The sequence below is a fragment of the Triturus cristatus genome, chromosome 6, assembly GCF_964204655.1.
Source record: "Triturus cristatus chromosome 6, aTriCri1.1, whole genome shotgun sequence".
NCBI lineage: Eukaryota > Metazoa > Chordata > Amphibia > Caudata > Salamandridae > Triturus > Triturus cristatus.
In genome coordinates this window covers 411627423-411654385 of record NC_140589.1, presented here as the reverse complement: position 1 = coordinate 411654385, position 26963 = coordinate 411627423, and the positions used below count along the sequence as shown (strand labels likewise).

At 42.0% G+C, this 26963-nt stretch overlaps 1 protein-coding gene across 1 annotated transcript in view; it reads left to right on the top strand.

Moving 5' to 3' along the window:
* Positions 1-26963, top strand: part of CSMD1 (CUB and Sushi multiple domains 1) — a 2626220-nt gene that overhangs the window by 877052 nt on the left and 1722205 nt on the right. The window contains exon 16 of the mRNA XM_085610820.1: positions 18274-18443. Coding sequence (XP_085466946.1) covers positions 18274-18443 — 170 coding nt within the window. The remainder of the gene's footprint in view (positions 1-18273; positions 18444-26963) is intronic.

Here is a 26963-nt window from a genome sequence, read left to right as displayed (position 1 = left end):
CTGCCAAAGCCGCTGTCGTTGCATCGCGTAAAGGGGTGTCGCTGCTGCAGCTTTTTTCCACCTATGTAAACTTGAAAATGTAAAAACAATGTATTCTGTAATTTCTTTTATACAAAGGGCAATTAAGATTAGAAAAGATCTGTCTTATCTAGATGCCTTATTATATGAGGATTTTAATGATTGAATTTAATGACATTTTTATAAAAGTATATTATGTATTCATCTGCTTACATGGAATTTTAAGAATGTGATTTCTTATCTGATTAAGAGAAAGACAGGAACTATTGACATTTTTTACATTGTAAAGTGTTGGGTTTTTATTTTATTCTTATTTTTAATTGATTAGTGTATTTGTAGAATGCTTTTATGGAAGTAAAATTACTCCTAATAAAGTTGGCTTGACTTGACAAAACAATTGTAATGACTGTCACAACACGGCTACTTTTGGGAATCCTCCACAGTCACAGCTTTCCAAAGGAATGCTAATTTCAGATTTGTGGAGAGAATGTGGCATAACGGCCAGGGCATTTAATCGCGGAGCAGGGGAAATGGGTTCAAGTCTCGACAGGGACGTTCAACATTCTGTGATGCTGGGCAAATCACGTAATCTCCCCTTGCCTAACAAAAATGAATGTGTCTGTCTGAAACGTAACTGGTGCTCATGTAAATCACTCTGATACCTCCGGGTCAAGTTCACACTATATAAAACTCCACAAAAAATAAAATGCACAAATGTACCTGAGGTATATCTGTAAGTTCGTAAAAGTGCAAATTGATGTATATGTTTTCTCTTTCTTTATCCTAATGAAGGATTACTGTTAGGCCTGTCAGTCTTAGGGTGGTTTTCCCCCAACATTTTTGCCTACTTTCCTCCAATTTTTGCTAAAATTCCTTTTTATTGGTCTGAGGACTCTGTGTCTTGTGCTCACTCCCCTAAACATGGTTTGATTGACATACTCTTGATTGGCATATTTAATTTACTTGTAAGTTTGTTTTAGAATGGTTTACCATATACACAGTGCCTGTAAAAGTAACGCTACCAGAGGGCCTGCAGCACTTAGTGCCACCCACATTAAGGCACTTTGAAATATGACCCAGGCCTGCCATTGCAGTCTGAATACATTTTTAAAGTGCATTGTCAACTTGACATTAAAACCCCCTTACAAGCTTTAAACACCCTGTTAGGAATGGGGGTCTCTAGTTGGCAATGATTTGCACCTTTGTCCAAGTAGGGACCCGTCTTCCGAGTCAGGGTAAGGGGGGTACACTTCTAAAATAACTCCTGATCACCCCCTTGGTGGCTTGGCATGAGCAGACAGGCTTATCTCAGAGGCAGTGTGTAAAGTATGTGTGCATGCATACAGTAACACAGTGAAAACACTACAAGTGGACACCACACTAGTTTAGAAAAATAAGCAATTATCTAAACTAAACAAGACCGAATACGACAAAAATCCAACATACAATACTGTAAACTTAGCTACTTTGCAAGATAACCTATAAATTGCAGAAATAGTCTAACAGTCTCAGCCAACCGTGTTGGTACGGGCCAGCTAAAGCGTAGACAGACTCGCGAACAGTACCTTTCTCATTGCAGCTAACACTTTGGTGCAAGTCGGTCGGGGCAACTATCGCGATTGCGCTGCAAAAATGGAAGTGGTATAGGGGGGCAGTGCCCTCAAGATGCTGTGCTGGCAGCGGCTCAGTGACGATTGTCCGGATGGTGTTGGTGAGACCAAGGTTTACAGTGTGGGGTGAGGTGGTGCTTAATCTTAATGCAATGCTGGCTGGTTGGGCTCAACATACCCATGAGGCGAAGAGGAATCAGAGATATACAAAAGTTTTTAAGCAGGATGGCACCCCTAGTCCCAATTGGGACACGTCCACTGAACACCGCCTGAAATAACAAACAGTAAATAGTATGTGCGATTGCTACTGTATCCATATTTCAGGCGGTGATTGCTCTTCGCCTCATGGATATGTTGACATTTGGATTTTATTATTCTCGCTTGTTTCTGTTACTTAACAAATGCTTATTAAATAGCAGCGTGATTTTATCTATTTGTAGATTGCAACTCTTTTGAGTCACACTGATACCCTAATAAAAGCTACGATTTATTCACAAAGGATTTAAAGGAACTAGTGTTTGGGTTTAATCCATTGTTCTTTTGATCACCACTCCATCCCAGCTTGGATCCAGCCATATGTAAATCAGTCTTGACCCTGCTCCTCATGATAACAGCCCAACCAGAACTGCCAAGCCAGGTCCTCTCTGGACTGGAAACAAGTATCCTGGGACCGGTTTCGGGTTATTACCCCATATCGGCCAGGGTAGCTTGAATCTGGTGGTACAGTGAGTAAGAGACCTATGTCTGGTCATACCCATCCCTATTAGGGTGAAAAGTGTTGCGGCAACAAATGATGGACAGAATGCTGAATGAATCAAACATTCACCCCCAGTCAAGAGATCTGGCTTATATATGTAGCTCACAATTAATGCAAAAAACAATCCTCCATCACCAAGGCCTCAGGCTAAGAAGGCTTTGGCATACAATTTTAAAATCTTTAGTGGATTACATAACAACATTTTTGCATTTTTTTTTTATTCTGTATTTGATGGTGACCCCATTTATCATGTTTTGATAAAGATATTTTGATATTTGATAAACCTGGAAAATCATAATTATTCTCTCATCAGCTCATATAATTATTAAACACATATTTTAAGATTTTAACAAAATGAATAGCTAATCACTTTTATATCTTGTTTCCACATAATACAGTTCAATTAGAATGACTTTATAGAAGGCAGCAGCCTTTTTACTATCATGCATGTCATGAGTTTATAGATATTGTGATCACTGACAAATATCCTATGTATCTCTTTACAAAACTAAAGAAATGTAATGCTCCATCTTGGTTCACAAGATTGATATCCTCTTTATACCGAAATATGTCTACTTAATAAGTTACAAATACTACAATAGCTAGGCAATATTTTTCCATAAAAGAGGAACATGGCATAGCCTTTCCCCATCCTTTTTGACCCTTTCATTGATCCCATGGCACAAACTTCTTTCATTTAACTGTTTCATCCATGTGTTATCCCTGAAATGTCCAAGTTCAAACTGGATGCAGATGATATCGCCCTAGTTTTGGTAAAATTGCCAAACTTCATCTGGTGACAAATAACCAGACGAGTGCACCTCCCAGGACTCAAGGACCTCAGAGCATTTAGTGACTCTCGGTTTCAAACAGAGAGCAACAGCAAAGAACAATCTATGTTCAGTTGCCACTGGTTAGCTTGGATTCTTCACAGGAACATTTACGTCGGCTGTTTTATGTTCCTGGAGCTGGATTTTCACAAGTCACAAATGCCAAGTGCACCAGGTTCAGTCTGCCTGGCATTCTCTTGTATGTCCAGCAGGATTCTGAGGAAGGGTGGCTGAGGGTCCAGCTTTGTAAGGTTCACCAGCCTGCGGGTGAAGGACACCCTAAGTCACTCTTAGTTTCTCTCTGACCAATGGGGTTAAGGTTTCCAGGCCCTGACCTACCCACTTACGCAGTATTCTTTTTTTTTTTACATTAAAGAAGAAGAATCTTTATTGTTGATTAATAAAAATCATTACAAACATGGAGTATAAAATACATTAATTTGTGCATAAAAACAAAATTATATAAATTTAGTTGAATAATTGTCTTTTCTTCCAACGACAAAAGCACAACAATACATAATACATTTTAAAATGGTTTTGGAGCTGCCTTATATTTCAATTCATTTGTCACTCCTTATCATAGCAAAGTTTTTTGCGCATTAATGGAATCTTCCATAAAACTATCAATACTGTATTACTTTTTAAAATCCTAAGTTAAAGTTCCATATATGAAATCCATTATACATTATAATTGCAAAAGTGCCAACCTTACTAGAATTAACATTCTATTTCTATTTTTATAATCGAATGTTTCACATGAATCAACTAAAGACAACGCTGCTTTAAATATAATGATAATAAAATCTTCTTAAAACTGCCAACACTACATTACCCTTTTTTTTTTAATTCATAGATTAAAGTGCCATAGTTAAAGTGCCATTATACAATTCCTCCAGAAAGTGCCTTTCTTGCATCAAACAACACTCTATATTATTATTTTTAAAAGTATAAATTGTTTCTCACTGATCGACCTGGCCCGAACAAACAAGTAGTTGATGATTAGGATCATAACTAATTACTACAGTCAAATTGAACCTTGTAAAGTTTAAGTTTCTGAGCTGTACCTGCATCTTCAAGATCAAATTATGGAGTTACAATTGACAATCAGCATGTTTAGCTTTGACAGCATTGTTGAAATATCAAAAACAGATTATTAGTTGCCAAAAACTACCCCTAATATCAGTTATCTTTTTTTCTACAATAATACTTTACAAACTGTGTAATCTAACAAGCAGATTTCCCAGAGAGACATATTTATAATTGATTGGCGACATGTTCTTACCGCATTTTCTTTAAGGGTGAATTTTAATAGAGCTTTCCTCTCTTATAAGAATCGAGGACAAATGGATACAATATGCAATAATGATTTATTATAAAAACTGCATATTCTACAACTGCTTGAAGGACAGTTTTGTACCCATGAAGGAATTTCATCTTTTGTGGGATATCTCCCAAATCGTAACAAGAATAATTTATCGCTTACAAAAATGGTTTTAAATGGGAAATAAGAAAAGGTTGTGGCTCCAACTAGATAAATGAGTTAATAACTGACCAAGAATGCCTTTTCTTTTGCGAACTCCTCCTTATCCAATAGAATCGATAGGAAACTTAGCTGATTGATTTAATGTCTGTCTAAACACAGATTTGTTTCTAGCTACATCTTCAAAGGGCTGAGACTTAAAGTTATTTAGACACGCTGTTGAATCAATCTCCAACAGCTTGCGTTCTCATGTCTTATTATTTCCTGCAAGCAATGGTTCGCAAGTGTGCCTGGGTCAGAGTAAAAGAAAGAGTATAGAGATTTTAAAAATGCAGATTTTCTCATTAAAGTTTGTCTTTTCAAACCAAATTCCAATCTGACATTGCCATGCCCGATATTCTTTGGGACCCTAAAGACCGATTTAAGAACATTTATTTGTAGATTATCAAGAATTTTCTAGTCTTTACCTTGAAAAATAACTGACCCATAAACCTGGGAAGGAATCAACTTTGAGTTCATTACCTTGAGTAGATGCTCATGGTTCGGACATACCAACGTGTCTCTCAGCTTTCTAAAAGCAAAAGACAATGCAGTAGCTTTCGATTTTAAGTTGAGAAAATGCTGTTGAAAAGACAATCTGTCATCAAATGTAATACCTAAATACTTATAACATTTTACAGTTTCAATCTTTAACACATTAATATTCCATACTCTTATATCTGATTTAGTCGAACCTATCGCCATTATTTTAGTTTTTTTTGTGTTTATCAATAAACAATTAGGTAGAATATAGTTATTAAATGATTCTATTAGTCTTCGTAGACCTATAGCGGTATGACTTAACAGTATAGTGTCATCTGCATACTGTAAATATTTTATATTTTGTCCTGCAAGGTTAGGCGAATGAGCATTAACATTTTTAAAATATGATGGTAAATTCGCTGTAAAAAGGTTAAAAAGACAAGGGGCTAAGTCACAAGCTTGTTTAAGACCACTATGTGTTTCAAATCGGCAGGTGGTACATCTACCATCCCCCACTTTAACATGGACCCACGAATTAGAATATAGAAATATAGTCATGTCTAACAGTTGGTTTGGAATGCCCCATGCAGATAACTTTGCCCAAAGTAAATTACGTGGGGACAGAATCAAAATTGGCCTTAAGATCTACAAAACAAATATATAACTTTTGCCTTATATACTTTAAGCCAATAAAGTAATTGAAGTCAAGTTTGTAATCGTTGACTCACCCCTACGAAAGCCAGTTCGGAATATTGGTATAATTTCTTCTTTTGCGGCCCATTCTTCCAAGTAATTTTGCAGTATTTCCTGTTTGCTTGACTGCAATCAGGACCAAAAATGTAATGTGTTAAGCCAAGTCCAAGAGGACTAAGATCTTCGACCACACTGAGGGTGGGGTTTGGGTGGGAAGTCTACTATGATAATTCAAGTGACCCACATCTAACAGTAAAATCAACTTTAAAGCAGGCACTGTACAAACAATAAACACAGAGACCGAAGTCTGGTAGGATAAAAGCAGTGTACTTCAGCAACCAGACAGGGGATACACAAGATCCACCCTGGCTTTGTGTTCTCTCCTTTTCTAGTGTGCCAAAGTGTTACATGTGACTCAACAGTCCTGTCAGGCAAGATGTGGCGCTATTGTGTCAACAGAATGTTCACAGCTCTCACCCTGCACATGCTATTCAGGTCAGAGGAGCCTTCTCTGCCTGTTCAGGGCAGCCAATGGTGTGTTCCTGCGAGAAACTTTGCACCTCTTCCCAGATTGCAGTGATTGCAAGTTCTCAGAAGATATACTAATTGACCTTCTCATAGAGAATGCAGGTAAGCAGAAAGTTACTGTTCCATAATATTTATTAGATGCCCAACTTAACAATTTAATTAGGTTTTTAATAACTTAAAATACTGGGCTAAATATTTTTCTTGCTTGTTCCAATCCCAAGAGACAGTATTAGTATTTGCATCTGTTTTCTTGTTTTCCAAATAAGACAGCTAGGACTGCCAAGGTGAAAATAGCTTTCATGTCCCATTTTTAGATACTATGCACCCTACCTTGTAAGCTACATGGTGTTCTCAGTGGTGACTTACTAATATTTAAAAGATAGATGCTTAATGTTAAGCAGATTATTTTAACATGGCACATTGCAGGGTTTACACAGCAGCAGTCAAGCTATAGTGGTAGCCACGTTTTCCCTTTTAACACTGGTGAATGGCATAATAGGTGCCGTACTCCATAGGTGGCATTTTAACTTTCTATACCATAGGTGCATTTTTTGCACCACATACTATTAGCTTATAAGAAAGTTAAATAAGCCAATCAGTGATAAGCCAGTTTCTACATGTTTCAAGGGTCAGAGGACAGACACCGATCACTGAACAGCCATGCATCAATATGCAAAGTCTAAAAAATGGCAATAAAATTCAGCAACAAGTGAGGTAGTCATGCCAAAAAGGGGCATTTTCTCACATGCAGCGGTAATCTGATTAATTGTCACTTTAGAAAATTGAATGAACTTCCTATGTGAAGTACTTAATTATAGTCAACAAGTTTTGTTATTCTAGAGAAATGAATCATTTTCATAAATGTTATTCATGGCTTGTTTAAATATTTGAATTTTCAGTACTGTACGATAGAATTAGTACTTTATAATCTACAAAGCTTGAGCACATTATTTGCCAATTTATGTAATTATAAAATATACTCTATTTTTAATAGTGTAGTAAGGTCAACTGAACATCTTGTTTTTTTTATTTTATTCACAGTTTATATTTATAGCTGTATTTGCAATCAGTGATAGTCTTTTATAGTTGGGAGCAACACTACATCTGACTGCAGAATGCATTTGCATTAATTAATGCTCAGGAGACACAAGTGAAATAATCCAGTGTGAGTTTAAGGCTTATCAGCTAGGGTTATACATGGCATGAGCCCCAACAGAGTTAATAAACTAGTCTCTTGGATGAATAAGAAAATCCTGGTAAAGTCCTAGTATCTAGGAATAAATAAACTCTTACCTCAAGGAAATGTAAGTGACATATTTTAAGGAGCACCAAAATAATCCTAAATTCAAGATGCCAATGTCTAAACTTTCCAAACCAATTTTTATTGAATTGATCAGCCTATAAAAGGCATAGTAACAGCTCGAACAACATATATGAAAGAAAAGAAAAAAAAGTGACACGATGAATCAATAAGGTACAATGTGAGATAGAGTTCAGCACTTTGGAAACACGAAAGGCTGATTTCTTTTCACTAAATGACAGTTCATTGTATTAAACATAATTCTTCCTGACCTGAGATTTTAGAGCTTTGTTGATATTTTTTAAAGCTCATTGAATATTCAAAAAGTGCACTTTGTGAAAAGAAAATCAAATAAATTCCCATCCAAAGAAACAGTGATGCAAACAAATTTCGGATTATCTATAGCAAAAATGAAAGTTCCCATTTAACATGATGATGCAAATGATCAGTTTGCTTCTTTCACCACCTGGCTATGCATCCAGCAGCATAACAAACAACCTCGGCTGACATGCATAAAAGACACAGTAAGGGCAAGCAACAGTGCAAGCAAGGATCAAAAGTGAAATACATGATACAATGGGCGACACCAGTGCAAGCTTCCCTCAAATATATGTAATAAGTACATTAAAGGGCAGCAGGGATGGAACATTTAATCACAGAAAGAGGTACAGCACAAAGCTGCAATAGTGTGCATTACCTCACTTATAGGAAAGGTATGGCTCATGTGACAGGAGTTTCAGATGATCTCACACATATTAGATAGAACACTGGCCACTTCACATCCAGCTTCTTTCAACAACACATACAGAACAGCCAGCTGTTCTGCAAGATCCCCTCATACAAAGAACAGATATAGAATGGACTGCAATAGTGCAAGTTTCTCTAATACATAAAACCTACATCATGCAAAACTTCTGACTCCGCAGCGGAGCGGAGTTCAGCCCTGGACCCTCCCGCCTCTACACCCCTCTATAAATATTTTCTAAAATTAAAATTAAGCAAAATAAAACACACTTACCTTTATTGCTGCATCTCCGGGCTGCCCTCCTCCTCCTCCTCACCACCCTACTACTCCTCGCCGTGGTCCTGCAGAATCCCCTACGTCAGACGTACGTCATGGTAGGACTGTGCATGCCTAGCTCCGTGGAGCTCCTCATAGAGCAACTCTGCCCGGGCTTACTTCCAACCTACTTTCCAGTGAATAGTAAAAACCATAAGGGATATGAATGCCACTGCACAGGGATCCACTTGCGTCATTTGTATCCTGTTGCATTCACATTCACATTCAGCATAACTTTCGATAGTACTTAATATGTGACATATATTATGGCAGAAGAAGTCAGTGAGGGGTCTAGACAGGACAGAAAATGGAATGGAAGGGAAAGAAAAACTGTAAAGTGCCAGTCTAGTGGAGATTTTTACTTCTGATAATGGCAAACCATGAACTTCAATGACAGTTTTAGATGTCAGGCAGGAAGGTCTAGTTGGCTGCTGCAGGTGACATGGCTCTCTTCTCATTTGAGCTCAGTTAGCGCATGCTGATCAGTGCATCCATCAAAATCATCACATCTAATCCATTCGTACTCAGACTTTCTCAGCTTAGTTCAGTGGTGCCTGAGTTGCAGGAAACAGGAAGGTATAGCATGTGCCCTGTGCAACTTCAAACTTATTACATGCTTGCATGAGAACTGATGTCACAGTGTCACATGTTGTCAACTTGCAAATCAATGCTCATGACTGATATTGTTGGGTCACTGCACTTTGGGTACTGTACCTTCATCCCTCCTCACCTCCCTGAAGGCGGGGTATACCCATGCGGCCCCTGCTTTAAACCCAGCCTTTCTCAAGTGATGAAAGTGTGGGATGGTGCCAGAGACGTTTGCAGATTTTCTTCAGATGGTGTTGTAATCTTAAGGATAAGGTTACTTCATGATAGTCCCTAGTGCTGACTATATCATCAGTTTGTATTTCCAATGTTTTTGGTACTCAAAAGGGTTAAGATTTCCTCTGTTGCTCATACATAGATGGCAGTATAAGAAAGGCTCAAAGACAGCACATTAAATACAAAAGAAAAATCATGATCGCTAAAGTTCCACAGTGTAGGATCTTTACCATAAAGTCGGGAAGTCGGGTGACTTTTTGGGGGGGGGGGGAATATTGCAAATTATATTCATAATTTCTCAGAATGTTGCTTGAAAATTGAACAATGCATATATTACCTTCAAAAGTCATGTGAGGCCCCAGAAGGTGAAACTGTTTGATGGCAAAGTGTTTCTTAGCCACAGTTTTACTGTTCCTCCAAGACATTCGATGCTGAAATTTGTATTCCATACCTTAAATTCAAGCCAAATTTTGCAAATTTGAAATCTCATGAAATCTTCCAAAAATCACAGCATCTCATGACTTTTCAGATGCGTACAAATACAAGATTTTTCCCATACTGGACACAATCACACCTGCCAAGCTAGCCAAATACAAAGGACCTACCAGAAGAGCCAGCTGGTTCACCATGGAGCTGAAAACCACCAAACACAACTGCTGGAAACTAGAAAGAAATCAGTGCACCAGCCAAGAAACAGGAGATCACACCACCTTCAAAACAGCACTCAACCAGAACCACCGCCTCCTGAAAGAAACAAACAAGAACGCTGTAGCAGACCACATAGAAGGCAGCACATATTGCAGCCAGGAGCTCTCCATCATTCATGAAAGAGTTCTCCAACCCCACAGCCACCAGCAATGAAATCACCCCCTCCCAAGAACTTTGAGATACCCTGGTAGACTTCTTTCACAACAAGATCTCTGCCATCTACGATAACCTAAAACCCCAACCCTCTGCCGCTGTCAGCCTGCTCACACCCATGAACTCAAACTCCGGGCACTTGCTCACCCACTGGAGCCTTCTCACTACTCAAGCCACTATCTTCATCATGAACACTGTAAACATGAGAGCACCCACGGATCCCTGTCCCAACCACATCTTCAAACTTAGGAGCAAGAAAAACCCAAAACACCCCCATCACCTTGCCCTCCTTCCCTGAGGTCTGGAAACACGCTGAAAGGAGGCCCCTCCTAAAGAAACCATCCACTGACCCAGGAGAACCAAAGAACTCCCGGCCATCACCCTGCTCCCCTTGCCAGTGAACATTCTCAAGATGGCTATCAATCATCAAGTCACTGAAATTTGGAATGCAACAACCTCATGCACCCCTCTCTATATGGATTACTAATGAACCATAGCCCTGATCGTTGCCACCGCTGACATGAGGACCCTCCTGGATCAGTGCAGAACAACAGTCCTCATCCTCCTGGACCTGTCAGCCACCTTTAACATTGTCTCCCATCACATCTTGATCAACTGACTCCATCTCATCAGAATCCAGAGAGATGCCTTCAAATGGATCGACTCTTACCTCCCCAGAAAATCCGTATTCCTATTTACCGCAAAACCCAAGAAGATCTTCAACACATACCAATACTGTCAGCTCGCAAAGACTCGACATCATCTCATACGCTGATGACATCCAGATCATACTCCTGCTGTCAGAAGGCCCTGCCACCACCATAGCCATCTTCCACAGATGGAGGATGAACATTTTCAAATCGATGAGAGGACAACTATCTGTTGGATCTGGACGTTTTTGGTGGGTTATCGTCGAACATTTTGCTTCTTTCCTCCTATTTTTCCTGGCATGTTTTTGGTGGAAATACTGCCAATTTCGATTATCACTATTGCAAGGACTAGCTCTCCCAAAGGCTATCATTGGAACTGCCTTGTAACATTTTACAAGTGTAATTTTCAATTGGGAACAGTATTGGACCTAAAACCTCAGACTTTTAGAACACTAAGGAGGACCCTGCCAAGATTAAGAGCTGAAGAGCTGTCAGGAGGAGTACTGCCCTTTTGCTGTGTGCTTATTTATGATTTTTATATAGTGTGAACTTCACCCAAAGGTATCCGAGCACTTTACAGGATAAGCACAACAGCAGTAACATGAGGTACATAGAGAACAGAAAAAAATATAGTAACAGCAAAAAGAGTAAAAAATTTACAGCGAGATATGTAGGCAAAAAAGAAGCAAGTACACGAGTTATATGAAGTGTAAAATAAAGGCATAGAAAGATTATACAAAAGAAAGATTTAATAGACAATAGCAAGTGCACAAGTTACATGAAGGGTAATTAAAAAATACATAACAAAATTATAAAACAGAAGACAAAAGGATGCGTGGACGTAAGGTTATGAGGTAGTTTAGGTGGGGAGAGTAGATGCATAGTGTTCCTGAGGTAGTGAAAGAGCATGCCAACTTACCACCACCCTTCATGATAATTAAGCACTTTATAGAGTGAGCACATCAGCAATAACAAGGGATACATTAAGAGTAAATACATATAAATAAAAACGCTAAAAAGGAGTAAACAAAATGAGTTGGGATATGTAAAACAAAACGGCAGCCAGAGGCCGAGTAACATAAAGTGTAAGTAAAAATACATATCGGCGATAAATCAGACAAGACTACAAATGATAGTGAATATAATAGTTCTGAAGCAGTTGTGGAAGGGGAATGCAAGGGTGGGAAGAGTCGCTGCACAGTTTTCCCCGAGGGAGATACAAACTTTACTAGCGAGTGTAGTGTAACATAGGTCCAAGGCTCAGGCATGCTATGGTGTGACAGGAGGCAACAGACAGATGGAGGGCGGGCCTGAACAGGGAACAGGGGTGAGGCCAAGTCCTAAGTGAGAGAGGAATTTATTGGAAAGATTTTTTTTTATTTCTTGCCTGAAGAAGGATGTGGATGGGTTACATCTGATCTCAGTAGGTATGGAGTTATAGATATTTGGGGACATTCCGGAGAAGGATAATTTGAATGTTTTATTTTTCTTGAATGTGTATGGCTGTGAGGAGTAAGGTGCTCATACTTCTGGAGGATCTGTATCAAAATGAAAAGGACTTTTTTTTCTGGGATGGTTCGGAAGAGGAGCAGTGCTTTATGAGTCAAGTAAGCAACTTTTTAATGCATCCTGGTCTCGAAAGGTAGCCAGTTTAGAGCCTGAAGGTCAGGGGTGATCTGATCACACTTTTTAGAACCTGTGATGAGTTGAGCTGCTGCGTTAAGTGTGGCCTTAAGAGGAGCAAGTAAAGTTTTGAGAGGCCCACTAGGGTAGCACTACCATATTCTAGTTTCAGAAGTACAAGTGCATGAGTCGCAGCTGTGAGGTCAGTCACAGGGAGGAAAGGTTTAAGTTTCCTAAGGATATGTAGCTGATGGTTAGCTCCTCTAGTGATGATGCTGATGTGTTTTTACATGAAGAGGTCTTTGTCTACAGTAATACCTAGAGATTTGGCGGAATCAACTATGTGTTCGGTACAATTCAGGGCGGAGAGAAGGAGGAGCCTATAAAATAATAAATAAGATATGGATGTCCTCTAGGGAGGCTATTCGCATGTGGAGCTGGGTGTCATCAGTATACCTATGGTAGGAAATGTAAGCGCCTTTGAGGATATGGATTAGGGTCTCCATTCAGAGGTTGAACAATGTCGGGGAGAGGACAAAACCTTAGGGGATGCCCAGCGATGGAGGGGCAAGATCTAATAGTGTGTTATTAATTAGGAAGCGCAGTGACCTGCTGTGTAGAAAGGAGGAAAGCCATTTTAGCACGGTGCCACAGAGGCCAATCTTGTGTTCAAGCAGGTTGAGCAGGGTAGCATGGTTGAGGATGTTAAAGGCTGCTGACAGATCCAGTTGGATCAAGAGTGTAGGCTCATTCTGGTCAAGCAAGTGTAGGGCATCTTCGACAATGTGGACCATGGCAGTTTCAGTGCTGTGATCCAAATGGAAGCCAGATTGGCAATGGTCAAGGAGTTGGAATTGTTGGATGTGATTGTTGAGCTGTAAGTGCACACATTTTTCTAGGAGTTTGGCCAGAGAGGGGATGTTGGAGATGGGGCGGTAGTTGTTGTCATCAGACTGGTCAGTGTTGAGTTTCTTTTAGGATAGGAGTAACCTGACTAAACCTGAGGCAGTCGGGTAGGGAGGCTTTAGTGAAAAAGGCATTGATTATCTTAGTTCATAGTGGGAGTAGGAGTTGAATGGACTCATTTAGGAGTGTGGAGGGGAGGGAATCAACGAATGGTCAAAAGATTTAGGGTGCAAATCTCATTGAGGGTTATGAAACTAGACCAGGTGCTGTCCTTTTTGGGAGAGATGGGGCGAGTGAACGGGCGTGATTCATGGTCCATTGTGTACGGGAGCAGGAGGGGTTGGGGCAGAAGAAGTTTGAGACCCATCTGGATGACGTTAGTGATTATCGATGTTTTCTCAGTGAAAAAGGAGGCAAAAGTTGCAGAGTTAGGGGGTGCTTTTTTGTTTGTGGAGGTTGCTTCTGCAGATAGATTGGTTGCTGATCATTTCGAACAGTTTCTTAGGTCTATTAGTAGCAGTGTCTAGTTGCTTTGCTGGGTAGGCCTGCAATTGCTGCTTCTGTCTGTGGGCAGTGAAAGGACTGGAGTTTGCTTTGTGTATCCTATTCACCAAGGGCTTGTGTGTGCTTGCCATCTGTTAAAGAAGTCACAGGGACACAAAAGACTTCCTGTATCTCTATTGGCACTGCTGAACTGTGCCATCTGTAAGCTCTACCTCTGCCTGAGGTGCCTCCCTCCAGTCAAAAGGCCTTCAGAAGTGGATTCTGCATCTGTAAGAACCAGAGCAAAGCAATGTGAAGCCTTACAGAGCCTTGCCGTGCAGCCTCACAGAAACAAGGCCAGACGAAGCAAAGCCTCACCAAGGCCTGCTGCCCCGCTGACATCTCCTCGGAACCGATACCAGACGACACAAAGCCTCGCTGTGCAGGCTCCCAGAACTGACGACATGAAGCCGAAAGCGAAACATCACCTCCAGTGAGCAACGCATCCCCTGTCTATGGCTGTGGGAATTGACGCAGCACCTGTTTCGCCACTGTGTTGACCCACAACACATTGAATTTCTCACGCAACACACCTGTGCAGCTAGTTTTTCACCGCATCACCCACAGACCATAAACATCTTGGATTTTGACGCATCTCTTCCCCTTACAGTCTGGATTCGAAGCAATACCTCTCCTGCGTGTAGCATAACTGACACATCACCAACTCAGGGACTCAGGAATCGATTCATTACTGTGTTTTCCAATGCTTCCATCCTCTGCAGCTATTTTTTTTAGTGTATTTTGACACATCTAAGGTACTGTGTGTAAAAGCACCTCATCTATAGAGTTCTATGGACAGAATTGCTTAAACATTTTAAACCTGATATTTTCAGATGTGCATGTTGGACTTTTGTCATTTTGATCTTGTTTGGTTTAGATAAAGATTATTTATTTTCCTAATCTGGTGTGGTGCCCGTTTGTAGTGTTTTCACTATGTTACTGCCTGTGTTACATACAAATACTTTACACATTGCTTCTGAGATAGGCCTGACTACTTGTACCAAGTTACCAAGGGGGTGACTAGGGGTTGTCTTTTGTGTGTAACTCCCTTACCTTGAATAGATTGAATGGTCCCTACTTGGACAGGGTTCAAGCCACTGCCAACTAGAGACCTCCATTTCTAACAGTGTCTCAAACTCAGTACGGACAAGATGGAAGTCCACATCTTTGGGAACAACACCTCTCCATGGAACAACGCATGCTGGCCTACTGAAGACAGCCCATCCCCCGCCCCAAAAGACCATGTTTGCAACCTCAGCATCATCTTGGACAGCAAGCGATCTAGGATAACACAGGTGAACATAGTCTCATCCGCCTTCTTCCACACCCTACGAATGCTCTACAAGAGGATCGTCACACACGCCCTCATCACCAGCAGGTTGGTTTACGGGAACACTATACAGGAATCACTGTGCATCTCCTGAAGAGACCACAGACAATACAGAATTTCAGCAACAAGACTCATCCTCGACCTTCCCAGATGAACCCACATTACATCCCACCTCAAGAAGCTGCACAGGCTCCTGATCCAGAAGTAATGCAAGGACAAGGTGTTGACCATGTATACAAATCCCTCTACAATGAAGAAACAATATACAACAACAGATACATGACCCTCCACCAACAGAGCAGACACCTATGACCTGCTCTCCCTCTTCCTCACAGACACTCCCGGATCCGCGGAGTCAATAGTGGAGGACACTCTTTCTCACAACTGGCTGTCAAAGCTTGGAACGACCTTCCCCTACATCTCAGGACCACTTTATCACTCCAGCAATTCAGGAAAGAACTCAATGCTTGGCTTTTTGAATGAACAGATCACTGCGTAGCGGCAAGCAATTCCAGTGCTTGAGACCTTCATTGAGACCCTCATAGGTGATTTGCCATGCTTTACAAATCCTTGATTGGTTGATTATTAAAATATGTACATTTTATATCTTTTTGTCAGTTCCACGCCATATCTTGCAATGTTCAAGAAAGTATCTGAGAGATAAAAAGTGCATGTTCTTATTCGACCAATGCCTTACAATTCAACTATGTTTAGAACTTATTTCAGCTTTTAGGAAAGTTGGCTATTTATTTGTGTGACTAGGAGTCTACTGCAAGGAATAAGGCCTGAAGTCTGTTAGGGTAAAAACTGTTTTAATAACCTAAACTGGGCTAAAACCCTTGGTAGCTATGGAACAGAGCAGACAGTCTATGCTTAGGAAAATGTGTAAAATGTGTAAAGTATTTAACAGTAACAAAACTGTAAAATAAACACAATAAAAATACAGCAACTAGAGAACATGCATTGTATAAAATGACCCCAAAATGACAAACAAAAAGCAATAACGGGAATCAAGGATATGAATTTTTGAATATTTAAGCAAAGTTCCACAAAGAAAAAGTAAAGCACTAATTACTAGTCACTGTTTGCAGTTAAAAAGGACTTACATGCAAATTCAGGCTGACCACAAATTAGTGCAGGTCGGATGCACCAAGTGAGATCATCCCAGTTAAAGATTTTATCTTCTGACTTAGTCTTAGAAATAGAAGTCAAAATCCTACAGTGGAGTAAGGTTGAAGGCTGTATCTGCTGAAATCCTCTCAAAGCCAGATAGCCGCTGGAAAAGATCCCACTGAAGTTGCTGGTTTTGGCATTAAAAGTTCTGCGTGGGTAAAATTCAAAATTTGGAGCTGACAAAGTCCTTGGGCTGGAAGGATGTTTTTTGTGCTTTTGCCCAATCAAGATTTCTACCTTCGAACTTAGGGCCTGATTATGACTTTGGTGGACCGATGGACCACAATAGCTATGGTGGCAATGTGGGCACCGCGGAACCGGTGGTCCAACCACCCTATTACAAGTTGGGCAGTAGGACCTCCATGGGATCGCCACATCCACCCGGGATCAGAGGTCCCTGATGGTGTTGCAATGGTCCTGAGGCCGCAATGTGCTTGGCACCGCCAACCATATAACGAGTTCCCTTTCCACCACATTTTTCATGGCTGTGAGCTGCCATGAAAAGTGTGCAGAGAGGAAACAAAGGGGGCTCTACTGGCCCCCTTGTTGCCTCAGGACCATGGGGAGCATGCATGGGCATATGTTGTGCCCCCCTGTGTGCATACACCCCAGTTCCTGAACAGCATGGACTGCAAAGTCCATGCCATATAGGAACTGCCTTTGACGCTCCCAGTGCAAAGCCCTTTTTCAGAGGAACACCCATGGGACCAACAAAGAAATGCCAGCTGCACATGAGAAAACTCGTAATATGGCGGGTGGTGCCCATATGGCTTTGGCGGTGTGGGAGCTGGACAGCAGCGCCGGAGCCCTGCCACCACACCGCCAAAATCGTAATCGGGCCCTCAGTCTTTTACTCAGACTTAAAATCATTCAGCAGGGAAAGACTAAAACTGTGTGTGACAATGTCACTTCTGAATCTAAAATCTTTCCTGAAAAGTCGCTCTGATACTCTGGATGTCTAGTCAGCCCTTACATTTTCAAAGTTACAACTTTTCAGAGTTTCCAGACCAGCTTTACTGGGTCACTTCTAAGGCTCCTAGGGCCTCAGGGACAGCACTTAGTGGCCGGAACACACTTTAGCTGAATGTGATTTAAGTAAGATCCAGTCCTCTTCTAGTTGCTTCTGGTCAGCTAGAAACTTCAGGAAAAAGTTCTCTTGCAGTTTGGTGTGTCCCTGAGTATGGCACATGAACATTTGTGGTACTGGGATTGGGTGCCGTAACTGTTAATGTGAAAACCGATATTGTCATAATTATGTGGCTCTTATTAGCATTCATAATAGAGTCCACAAAGATTTTTTGCACTCTGCTAGTTCAAAATCCACTGGTTCACAGCAGGACATACGGTATGATCGAATAATGTGCATGTGCAATGCGCACATCATAGAAGTAATACCTTAAAAATCATGGATGCAAGTCTGCAACTTTGAAGTTAATACATCGTTAATGGATCTGACCTAGCTAATAATGAAAACGTTATTTTTTTTGTTATGTATGGTCAAAAGTTGGCTGTTGAATCATTAATCTTTATGTTGTTTGTGAACCCTAAACATTTCCATTTATTCCAGCTGAATGTGGTGAGACGGTGACTGGAAATGAGGGAACCCTACTATCGCCAAACTACCCATCAAACTATGAAAATAACCATGAGTGCATCTACATCATCCAAACCGCAGCTGGGAAGGGAATTTTACTCCGGGCCAGGAGTTTCCAGCTGCACGAAGGAGATATCTTGAAGGTAACATATGATAAATCTCGTTCCTTTAGCTTTATAAAACGTCCTTTTATGGGACCTTTTCTGTGATGGAATTGCATATCTGTATACACCTCTTAACTATGTAAAGCACACTGTGCTGGATGACCAGTGGAATCCGTTCGACCTGCAGTAGACAATATTTTAACAGCTCATTTGTGGATGCCTGTTTAAGAGCTGGTTATCTTTCTCCATGCACAGAAGAGCAGCCATGATTTTAAGGTGTGATAAGAGAGGAACGGACATTAATCCCCATTTTAATGCTAACTCGGCAGTCTTGAATTATAAGTATGTGTATTGCCCAGGCACAGTGTTAGCGTCCATCCAGTGTGAGGTAAAAAGTCACACAATTTCATGGGCACCTTGTTCAAAATAAATCAGACAATGCCTTTGTGAACCTGACGATAGTACACAGGCAGGTGTCTGGGCTTAAAGTTTGAGGGGTTATTTGCGGAAGGTGGTACACATTGTGCAAGCTCCATGGTGCCCTTTGGGGAGGGGGGAGGACATTGAACATACGAGGAACCCAGCAGAGAATCAATGGAGTGCCTTCAATAACTACACATCACCATGGAATCTTTCTCAGTGCCAAAGCCGGAGATGCCGCTGCAGAGACATTGATAGTATCTCTGTACTGTCATTAGCTCAGCAAGGGCACCCTGGCCAGCTTTAGAGGGAGCTTATGAACCAGTTGAGAACTGGAAAAAAAAAATAATCTCTAAATCGCTGTGACTTCTAATGCCCTGTTGACAAGATCAAACATCCGTGCACCTCAACACTCGCCCAATTGCATTTTTGCACATACAATGAAAAACAGAAACTGTTGATATCAAAATTCAAGTGAACAGAAAAAAATCAAACAAGTGAAAAACAACAAGAATTTGCAAAAATATATCAATAGCTATGCAGTAGAAGTGAAGGCACATCAAGGAGCAACGTTTTTTTATAGTTATCAAGTAAAATGCCAATTTCTTTCCTCTCCTGTTAAACTATATTGAGGCAAAATGCATAAGAATAAATCACCAAAAGTAAGTTATTCTATTATTAATGGACACTAATAGAAGACTTTGTGGAAGCAGTCATGATATTACATTTTTTTCATTAAAAAAAACTGCCCAGTAGCTGAAAGTAAAAAAAATAGTAGCCGCCAGCTGCGTTATGTTATTAAAAAAGGGTTTGACTTATTAAAATCTTCAATTGACCTAACTTCAAAGTCGCTTTAGTGACTTTGGATGACTGAATTCCCTTCGAGCTAGTGAAGACTTCATAGACAATGAAAACACATTCAGCTTGACTGAATACATTTGAAAACAGAGTGGCTAAAGCTGTCGATGCAGACACGTGTTCCCTCTCACAGTGGGATGTTGTATTATAGTTGACCTTTGGAGCTCTTTGGAAGGGAATACTATTCTTCTATTTCTTGTACTTGTATTTTTTCTTTTTAGGATGTATTTTTTCTTTATGAGGAAAAGATTGGTATACACATCTGAATTGGTGACATTACATATAATGTAATAACTGTGGATCAGACTCCCAAGCCATTTGAACAGCTCTGTTAACCGAATGTGTGCAAACAGTACAATTTTGAATTCACGTTTGAAGCTCTAAAAATGTGAATAAAGTCCTAAATTACTTAATCTAATGTAAATGTACACCATCATGTGTACTTTATTAGAGATGGGTGGAGAGCCAACAAATTAACAGTGAGACCCTGGCCAAGCTTCCGGCTCTGGTCTTAGAGCTTATGCAGGAACTGAGCCATAAACATTTTTGTTATATAAATCATACAACAAAGATCACATAAAAAATGGTGAAGTCTTCTATAAATTTTAAAAATCTGCAATTCTTGAACATTATTAAGTCACATTATCGAACTGACTGAAGAGTACTTATTAAAACTGATACGTTTTTAACATAAAACATCAGTGATCTGTGAGACAAGATAGTTTTCGGGTAAACCCTTTATGTGGCTCAGATTATTATAGCAAAAGACACACAATTGATGGACGGAATGCAGAACAAATCAAAACATTGACCCCCAGTCAAGAGATCTGGGTTAAATCCATCATTCTTTTGCTCACCATGCCACCCCAGTTTAGCCCTGGCCATATGCAAATCAGTCCTGACCCTGTGCCTCATGGGAACAGTCCAGCGTGAACTGCCAACCAGGTCCTCCCTGGACCGGAACCAAGCATCCTAGGACCGGTTTCGGGGCTTCACCCCTCCTCAGCCAGGATAGCTTGATTCCAGTGGCACAGTTCGGGCTGGACTGTTCCCATTGGGCACAGGGCCAAGACTGATTTGCATATGGCTGGGTCCAAACTGGAATGGCATGGTGAGCAAAAAAACGATGGATTTATGTCTAGATCTCTGTACTGGGGTGAGTGTGTGACATTGTTCTGCATTCTGTCCATCAATTGTTCTTTTTGCATTTGTCACCCCGAGTGGGACGTGTATGCTCAGACGTGAGTCCCATGCTCTTCATGCCACTGGAATCAAGCTATCCTGGCTGAAGAGGGGTGAAACCCCGAAACCGGTCCTAGGATGCTAGTTTCCAGTCCAGGGAGGACCTGGCCTGGCAGTTCGGGCTGGACTGTTCCCATTGGGCACAGGGTCAAGACTGATTTGCATATGGCTGGGTCCAAACTGGAATGGCATGGTGAGCATACAAACAATGGATGTAGGCCCAGATCTCTGTCCTGGGGTGAATGTATGACATGGTTCTGCATTCTGTCCATCAATTGTTCTTTTTGCATTTGTCACCCCGAGTGGGACGGGTATGCTCAGACGTGAGTCCCGTGCTCTCCATGCCACTGGAATCAAGCTATCCTGGCTGAAGAGGGGTGAAACCCCGAAACCGGCCCTAGGATGCTTGTTTCCAGTCCAGGAAGGACCTGGCCTGGCAGTTCAGGCTGGACTGTTCCCATTGGGCACAGGGTCAAGACTGATTTGCGTATGGCTGGGTCCAAACTGGAATGGCATGGTGAGCAAAAAAACGATGGATTTAGGCCCAGATATCTCTACTGGAGTGAATGTATGACATTGTTCTGCATTCTGTCCCTCAATTGTTCTTTTTGCATCAGATTATTATAGAGCAACATTATAGCAACATTATAGTCAATTGAATCAAACGCAAAAGATTTTTATACAACTGGTATTCTGAACTCATTTTTGGAAAAACAACGTTGATGAGGAATAATGGGTATTGGTGAAAAAACCTTTGTACCTCAGATCACACAATTTACGTCGGGAAGCCTCAATGTATCCAGTTTGTCTGGTTTCACTTTGTGCAAGTCAGAAAGTAAATGGGTATTTGTCTTTTCTTATGTTTAGAATTTGTTCTGTGATTTCTGCAGTTTCTATAGAGCAGGAGCTAAAGTTCTTCACATGAGCATGAGTTACATTAATTGTTTATAGACATTGGTAGATTAACTGACTTGCCCAGAATCACATGATGTTAATCCAATGCCCAGACTTGAACTTGACTCCCAAGTTCCAAAGTTAGCAACGCTGGCAGTAGGGCCACATCTTGAGTGGAGGGAAGGAGGCAGGCAGAAGCCGCATGAAAGCTCGTTTTCGGCTCCAGGTTCCAAAAGGACCTCAAGCAGAGACAAGTTTCAGGCTCAAGCGTGGCTCGAACTTTCGGTGACTAGCCCACCTCTATAATTTATTTGTAACTATGTCTGCTGCCATGGGTGGCCATTCCAGGGTTGGGTTGCTATGAACAGGAAATGATCGCCCAGGTTTTTTTGAGTTTCCACACACTTTGTTAAAACAGCTCCCAAATCGTATTTGGTCAGAGAGTTACGCTTGTTTCTGATCCAGGGAAGGCATGGCTTGGCAGTTCGGGCTGGACTGTTCCCATGAGGCACAGGGTCAGACTGATTTGCATATGGCCATGTCTGAACTGGGGTGGCAGAGTGGGCTAAAGAACGGTGATGGATCAAACCCAGATCTGTTGACTGGGTGTGAGTGTTTGATTGGTTCTGATGCTCCGTCCATCACCACCCCCTTTTGTACCACTTTGTTTGCCATAAGTTGGCAGGGTATGCTCAGACGTGAGTCCCTTGCTCACTTTGCCACTGGATTGAAGCAAGCCTGGCTGAAGACGGCTGAAATGCCAGAAACCGGTCCTAGGAAGCTTGTTTCTGATCCAGGGAAGGCATGGCGTGGCAGTTCGGGCTGGACTGTTACCATGAGGCACAGGGTCAGACTGATTTGCATATGGCCATGTCTGAACTGGGGTGGAAGAGTGGGCTAAAGAACGGTGATGGATCAAACCCAGATCTGTTGACTGGGTGTGAGTGTTTAATTGGTTCTGATGCTCCGTCCATCACCACCCCCTTTTGTACCACTTTGTTTGCCATAAGTTGGCAGGGTATGCTCAGACGTGAGTCCCTTGCTCACTTTGCCACTGGATTGAAGCAAGCCTGGCTGAAGACGGCTGAAATGCCAGAAACCGTTCCTAGGAAGCTTGTTTCTGATCCAGGGAAGGCATGGCTTGGCAGTTCGGGCTGGACTGTTCCCATGAGGCACAGGGTCAGATTGATTTACATATGGCCATGTATGAACTGGGGTGGCAGACTGGGCTAAAGAACGGTGATGGATCAAACCCAGATCTGTTGACTGGGTGTGAGTGTTTGATTGGTTCTGATGCTCCGTCCATCACCACCCCCTTTTGTACCACTTTGTTTGCCATAAGTTGGCAGGGTATGCTCAGACGTGAGTCCCTTGCCCACTTTGCCACTGGATTCAAGCAAGCCTGGCTGAAGACGGCTGAAATGCCAGAAACCGGTCCTAGGAAGCTTGTTTCTGATCCAGGGAAGGCATGGCTTGGCAGTTTGGGCTGGACTGTTCCCATGAGCCACAGGGTCAGACTGATTTGCATATGGCCATGTCTGAACTGGGGTGGCAGAGTGGGCTAAAGAACGGTGATGGATCAAACCCAGATCTGTTGACTGGGTGTGAGTGTTTGATTGGTTCTGATGCTCCGTCCATCACCACCCCCTTTTGTACCACTTTGTTCGCCATAAGTTGGCAGGGTATGCTCAGACGTGAGTCCCTTGCTCACTTTGCCACGGGATTCAAGCAAGCCTGGCTGAAGACGGCTGAAATGCCAGAAACCGGTCCTAGGAAGCTTGTTTCTGATCCAGGGAAGGCATGGCTTGGCAGTTCGGGCTGGACTGTTCCCATGAGGCACAGGGTCAGACTGATTTGCATATGGCCATGTCTGAACTGGGGTGGCAGAGTGGGCTAAAGAACGGTGATGGATCAAACCCAGATCTGTTGACTGGGTGTGAGTGTTTGATTGGTTCTGATGCTCAGTCCATCACCACCCCCTTTTGTACCAGAGAGTTACACTTGCCAAGGGCTGCATTTCATCCTCATCCAGGGTTAGAGTGGGAAAGCAATATGCTCAAAATTGGAAGTACTGAGACCCAGTGGCGGCTCCTCCATAGGGGCGTTTGGGCGTCGCCCCACTGCTTTCTCGCAGTGCGAGAAGCAGAAACATAAAATGGTCAAAACTACCATTTTATGTTTCTGCTTCTCGCACTGCGAGAAAGCAGAAGTGCCTGGTTGCCGGGGGCGGGAGAGTGGGCGGTCCTGCTCGAGGACAGGGGGGGAGTGGCTTACCCACTGTTGAGGGTACTGACTGTTTGGTCAGCCCCTGGAGCCGAACGAACAGTCAGTACCCACAACAGTGGGTAAGCCACTCCCCCCCTGCCCTCAAGCAGGACCGCCCACTCTCCCTTTCTCTCAATGTTGGAGAAAATGGCGCAGCTTGGGCGATCTCCCCTGCGCCTTCAGCGTTCTGATTGGCGAAGGGGAGGGAGGGACAGAGGCTGCCTTTCCGGATCACGAGGAGAGCTGCAGGGCGGCAGGAGTCGGACCTATCTAGAAGCAGAGTAAGTTATTATTATTTTTTTTTTCATTAAACCCCGTCCGCCTCCCCCGTGACGATCCCCATTCCTCCCCCCCCGCCCGTAATGCCGGTAATCGTGAATGAGTTCATTTGTGTTGTGAACTAAGCCAGCGATTCTGCCAGAATCGCTGGCTTAGTTCACAACACAAATAAACTCATTCACGATAACATAACTGATCACCTACCTGTGTCGAAGTAACTTTAGCAGAGCAGGCATTGGGAAATGTGTTCCTGAGAGATTAGCATTTAGCACCTCACTACGAGATACCGCCATGAAGCTGGAGACAATGTGGAGCTGTGTGACTGAAGTGCACTGGCGCTTTTTATCTGCTGCGAGAGTCACATTCTAGGTTGACACTGTGGTATCATCATCTTGATTTTAAATAGAGCAGCTGCCTTAATTTCATAGGTGACACAAGCAGGAGACGGTGGCCATCGTGTTAGTAAAACTCCTCCGAAATCAAGTTGAGCCCTGTGAATGTTTAAGGTAATTCTGCTGATAATTGTGCATTTGAGGTCATGAGTGAACCAATTACTGATGTTATTGATAAATCAGCAGGTGATGTCATACATGGGTCAGTCAACAGAGTTGTTGACAATTTCAATGGTTTGGGGAGAGGTTGTGGTGTAATGGTTAGAGCTGCCGACTTTGACCTTAGGGAACCATTTTTGAGTCTCGCCGCTGGCTCAACAACCTGTGATTCTGGGCAAATCCCATTATCTCCCCGTGCCTAACAAAAATGAATGTGTCCTTGTGTAATGAAACTGGTGCTCATGTAAAGCGCTGCAATACCTTCGGGTCGAGTTTGCTCCATATAAAAAGTGCAACAAAAAAATATGATCCAAATGTCAGTCTCAATCGTAAAGCATGAAACATGTCCTCACAGTAGACATTCATCTGATGTATGACATAAAAATGGGCCCTCCTAACCTAACATTGATACTAAAAACATGGGTTGATTTACAAAACATGAATGGTAAAAACCTTAATGCAGTGCATGTCAGCGATTTAGTTCCTCTCGTATTTCACATGTTTTACTTAATCTAGCATTCCCTCAAAAAAAGCTAGCTATTTTATAATGTTGTTGTGTTGTTTATCTGTATTTTTTCTGTGCATACTGTGAGCCATGCCAGGGGGTTATGATGGCTTTGATTGAGAGCGCTGAGGCTGAAGCCAAAGCAAAGTGTATGAACTGGAACTCTGTGTAAATGTGTGACTTTGAAACACAGATGTCATACTTTTTACAAGGCGAAAGGAAATACATTGCCTAAATGTGAGTGAGTGCGGTGTATGTTTGGAAGTAGTGACTTATACTCACTAAATTAATTTGCTTTAAAATACACCATTGGCATTCTTTATTTGTCATTTGTTTCTCGGGAGGGAGACCCACCAAGGACCCCACATTTGTCCATTAAACTTGCTTGTGTTGCTCGCTATATAAAAGCCATACCCAATTTTTACGCCCTACCACTTTCACATGTCACCAGCCGCCACTGTTGAGACCATTGGAATGCTACATGGGGAAAAGTTCCCAAAGCCTGGATAAAATGAAAACATCTGTTAGCTATTGAATAACACTTTTGCTAAGCATTTACACACATAAAAATACTCGAATGGAGAATATGAATTTTGATAATATACATCTACAGGATTAAATGTTTCATTTTTATGAATTGGGTCCAAAGTCAAAAACGCAAGGCAAGGTAACAGCATGGCTTCAATCTCTTAACTTTTATTTCAGTGCAGTAGGGATGGTGGAAGCAGAGTAAATGCTTTCCATAAGGTTCCAAAACATTGATCTCAGTGGATACACCTTTAAATAAAATATCACAGACGGGATTGCAGGAAATGTACGTGCATTATCTATCATTGAAACTTCGCCTGATATATCAAGTGTAAATGTTCTGTGATTCTATAGAAATAAAAACCTTTTAACAGCAGTGGCAGCCGGCACAAATCTGGGGTGGCGGGGCGGGTGAAGAGGGGCTAAGGGGGTGTACAATAAGAAAATTATACTTACATCTTTGACGCTTTGTCCCACTTTGTCTCTTCTCCGTAGATCTAACAGGAAGCAGCCAGGCTCCCCTGAGTCAATCACAACTCTGCAATGCAGCATTGTGATTGGTCTGCGCACCACAGTTCGGCACGCAGACGGGGCCTGGGCATGTTCTCTACCCAGACTGAAATGCAGCCTGGGTGGATAACATACTAAGTGCGCACAACTGTTTGGCTGGCCCAAAATGGCCGGCCAAAGCATGATGCACACTCCAGTGTACCAACCACTCCTCCTCGGCTCTGCGAGCAGAGAAGCCCTGCCCCACCCCCATGCTGCAGCAGCAGGAACAAATAAAGTGATAATACCATCTTTATTATGATTTTATTTTACCTTTCCTTCACTGCTGCAACTCAGTGGGGTGATGCTCCTCTGCCTTAGCAGAGGAACCGCCACTGTTTACAGGTGTAAAACTGCATTGAAAGTGGACCATTGACTAAAAGAATTGCCTAAAATGTATTACACCCAATTTTAGATATGGATATGCAGAACACAAAAGAGCATTCTTATACATTTCATGCCCCTCCG